The following is a 4,258-nucleotide window of genomic DNA, read 5'->3' on the forward strand; positions in this document are numbered from 1 at the left end:
TTTAATTATTTTTTTTACAATTAATTCACTATATAGCCTGATTGAAGCCCCTTGCCTAAACTCCTCCCAGGCCCACTGAAAGGTGGAGTCCCCTGCCATCTGCCCATAGCTTATCAAGTCTCATCAGCACCACCTGGATCCTCTTCCTTTGTGGCCTACCGAGGCCACATCAATAAGGGCAAGTGATCACAGAGTAGGCAACAAAGTTCATGAGAGAGACAGCCTCTGCTCCCCTTACTCAGGAAGCCACATAGATACTGAGCTACCAATCAGCTACATCAGAGCAGGGGATCTAGGTCATCTACATGCTTGGACCCTGGAGGTGCACCATTCCCTGCAGAACCACCTGGGCTGAAACTTTTTATATTTGTTGGTCTAGCATACAAAATGGGAAAAAGAATCTTCACCACCTCTATATCTGAAAAGGGATGATATAGAAAATATATTAATAACTCTAGAAATTAAAAAACAACAAATCAGGTAATTAAAAAATAAGGTACAGAGCTAAATAGAGGATTCTCTGTAGAGGAATATAGAATGGCAGAGAAACATTTAAAGAAATGCTCAATGTCTTTAGTCATCAGAGAGAAGCAAAACAAAACAATGCTGAGATTTCACCCTACACCCAGCAAAATGGCTAAGATCAAAATCTCAAATGACAACACATGCTGGAGAGGTTGTGGAGAAAGGGTATACCTCCTAAACTGCTGGTGGGAATGTAAACTTTTACCAAAGTTTGAAAATCAATCTGGTGGTTTCTCACACAATTATGAATAGTGCTTCCTCACGTTCCAGCTAATGTTGCATAGAAATAAATACAAAATATACTCAAGCATGCAACAAGGAAATTTGTTCAACCACATTAGTAGCAGCTTCATTCATAATAGCCACAACCTGAAAGCAACCCAAATGTATCAGAGGAACAGATACAGAAATTGTGGTACATTTACACAATGGAATATAACTAAGCAATTAAAAAAAAAGAAATCATGAAATTTGCAGACAAATGGTGGAATCTAGAAAAGCTCCACTCTGTGACTCCTGTGGACGAGTCCTTCTCTGATTGGCTCTTGGTCTGCTCCTCAAATAGACCTCACTTCCAATCAAGGCCCTTGCCCTCTCCAAACAAGACTTCCCTACATTGCTTGGGATTAAGGTTGAGTCCTAAGGGTGTGTCAACATTTCAGCCAGGGGGCTTTTCAGGGGTGTCTGTGTTCCAGCCCCAGCAGGCAGCCCATGAAGATCTCTATGTGTGACCCCCCCATTGCCAGGTTGCAGGACTGAAATTCCTCTAAAACTGCCTCCCTCCACCAATCCTTGTTGTTTTTTACCAAGGAAGACTCAAGAGCCACCTGCTCGGGGGAAATCCCACTAGCTCAGAGAGACAGGGAGAGCACCCAGCTGACCTTGTACTCAACTGAGGACACAGAAGGAGATATCCCTGCCCCCACCCCCTTCACCAGGCTGTCCTAAGGACCCTCTGATTCAATCTCTCTCCTTCCTGGCATCTCTTTCAGCCGAATAGAAACATTGTGCTGGATTTCAGTCTTCCATCACAGACTATCACCCACTCCCCTAAACTAAACAGTGGAAAAATCCACCTGAAGATTCATGTCTTCATGCCACCTTCCCCGCGAACATCAGTAACCTCAGAAAAAGTCCATTTCAGGATCTAGGTCTTCCCATCTGTCTGTTTCAGGAACTCACTGTCCTCTTTCAGTCAGGTCGATGAGCTCTTCCTGCACCAGGGCATGGCGGTTGTGGAGCTGGCGGTGGTGTTGGTGTTGTGTGTGCGTTTGTGTGGGGGCTGTGGGTGGTACCAACTTTCCCGGTGTGACCATGGCTCCGGGTTGCCCTCTATCTGCCTCCTTTCCTTCCTTGAGTAGAGGCTTTCATGGGGAATCCTCTCTCACTGGGGATGGGCTCCTTTGCAATTTGATGGAACCCTTAGGCTCTGCTGACCTGTGGAAATATAGGCAAAAGCTGCTTCTCTGAGCGTCCCATTACCTGAAACCCATCCCACTGTTTTGAAAATCCCATTGAAGAATGGAAGCTCACACTCATCATCACGTTCTCCTACAATCCAGGGACTTTAAACAGCAGTTGACTGCCTGGTTGCCAATCAGGAAATTTCAACTTAAAAAACAAAACAAAACAAAACATAATGGTCTGTATTTGTGGGAGTTCCTGCTCCCTGTTTCTGTTTATTTAGAAACTCCGTTTTGTGTACACCAAACATCTGTCACTCCTTTTCTCCCATACCATACAGCAATGTTTCCTCAGGGAAGGATCTACCAACAGGTGGCAGAACCTAGTGCCCTCCCCTGCCCCGTCCTCACCACACCATGAGTGCAGTTTCAGCCCAGCTTTGCATCCAACACGAGGCCAGAGAGGGCATTCAGGTCCATCGTGGATGGATGAGCTAGCAGAATCTGGTCAATCTTCTGTTTCTGCTCAGAGTCCGGGAAGATGCTCATCAGCGCCTCTCTCAACTCGCTGGTCTCTGCCCAAGATCTCTGTGCAGGCCTGGCCAGTTTCTGCTGCATCCTGGGCAGTGTGACCGGGGCAGTGAAGAGCTGTTGCTGAGGAAGCCCAGGGCTTGGAGAGGCTCCGTGGTTCTGAGGTGGTGGCCATTGGCTGGGGCTGGGGCTGGGGCTAGGGCTCCTGAGGACAGAATCCAAACTGCTCATGCCTGGCGGGCCGCTGTCATCAACCAGCTGCTTGTCTGGAGGAAAGAGGTCCTTTTGAAGAAATTCTTCCAGCCGAGGTCCGTGTCTTCCCAGAGGGTCATCGGGAACCATAAATATGTCTCCCATGAACGTATACTGAAGCAGTCTCCTGGCAACGATTTCTCTCCAGGACGCCGACTCAGTCACAAACTCTCTCAGGTTATCATTGGTCACGATGATCCCCCCGGTCTTGTCTGCCAGGTGCAGTAGGAACCTGTCATCATGAGAAGAGATTCTTTCTCGGGAGACCATCCGGGCAGGAGTCAGAGCCACTATGCCGAGGTCCTGGAGCTGGCCCAACAGGTGCTGTTCCGTGACGTGAGGATCCCGTCTCGTTCTCCACTGCGGGACAAACACGGTGATGTTTCTGTTGCCAAGCTTCCAGAAATACTCCACTGCGAGGGCTATTCCGCGGCAACTGAAGAACTTTTTCAGGCCATGGGCCATGGCCACGTTACTTCCATCTATCACCACATGCTTCAGATCTGCTCTGCCGGGCTCATTTCTCAAGGCCAGACTGTATGGGGTCTTGAGGGCCTCTTGAAATCTCTGAACCCCTGTGAACGAGGCAGTGGGGTCCTCATAGGATCCACCCAATTCTGCGGATCCTGTCTCTGAAGGAAACAGCCAGGGCTGCTGCAGGAGTGGCTCAGAAATTGGGGGGCACATCGGCTTAGGCTCAGGCAAGCCCCCTGAGTGGGAATGCTTTCCACGGGGAGGCTCCTTAGATTCTGCAAGCACAGGTCCCACGGGTTGTTGAAAACCCTTGTCAGGCGTTCCTCCCTGGGCCAATGGGAAAGGTGGTGGGGGTTGCTGCCCTTGTTCGGTTTCCTTCTGAGCCGGGGGCGACTCAGGTTCCATGGGCTGTCCATCCCGGCCCCCTGACCCATCACGTACCCTAGTTTATCCTTCGAGGGCCTTCTGTTCTCTCACTTCCCCTCTCTCGTGTCTCTGCAGCCTCAGTAACATCACAGCTAATTTCGCTTGTTGCACGACTACCACTTCTTGCAGTAGTGCTGCTTTTCCAGATGCTATTGAGGTGCGTTCTTGTTGGGCACATATTGATCCAAGCTTCTTGGAGAGAAAGTAGAGAAGGACAGCTGCAAGTCCAAGTACAAGCAGGCTGGTGATCGTGATGGTGATCAAGGCCCAAAGAACTGCCGCCATGGCTTTCCCGAGGAACCCCCCTAGGCCTTCAATTTCCCCCCTCTCCAAAATGGAGCCTCCTATGTGTTCTCCAGCAGGAGCCAGGTGAAACAGATGCATCCTCTGCAGAGGATCCCAGGGAATTTCTCCTCCTCCGAGGCTCTCCCTCAGACGTCTGCTCTCCTCTGAGACCTTTCTGTCAGATGTCCTCTGCCTCCTGCAATCTTGGTGGGTTCTCTCCTTCCCGATCAGGTTGGGTTCCACTGCAACACTTCTGGTCCCTTCTGACTCTCGGGTTTCACGTGCCTCTCTTCACCAGCACAGAACGCACTCAGAAAATCAACAATGGGTGGTGGGTTGCTGGAGGGAAAGGGGTGGAGCTC

The 4,258-nt window shown here is 49.8% G+C and overlaps 1 protein-coding gene across 1 annotated transcript; it reads right to left on the reverse strand.

Annotated features, from left to right (window-relative positions):
• Window positions 1-2,357: 2,357 nt before the first annotated feature.
• Window positions 2,358-3,590, reverse strand: LOC132650575 (NEDD4-binding protein 1-like). Its single transcript, XM_060375930.1, has one exon. The coding sequence runs from the start codon at window positions 3,588-3,590 to the stop codon at window positions 2,358-2,360; it is 1,233 nt and encodes a 410-aa protein (XP_060231913.1).
• Between the last annotated feature and the right edge of the window lie 668 nt (window positions 3,591-4,258).

Source organism: Meriones unguiculatus (assembly GCF_030254825.1).
Source record: "Meriones unguiculatus strain TT.TT164.6M chromosome 13 unlocalized genomic scaffold, Bangor_MerUng_6.1 Chr13_unordered_Scaffold_117, whole genome shotgun sequence".
Lineage (NCBI taxonomy): Eukaryota > Metazoa > Chordata > Mammalia > Rodentia > Muridae > Meriones > Meriones unguiculatus.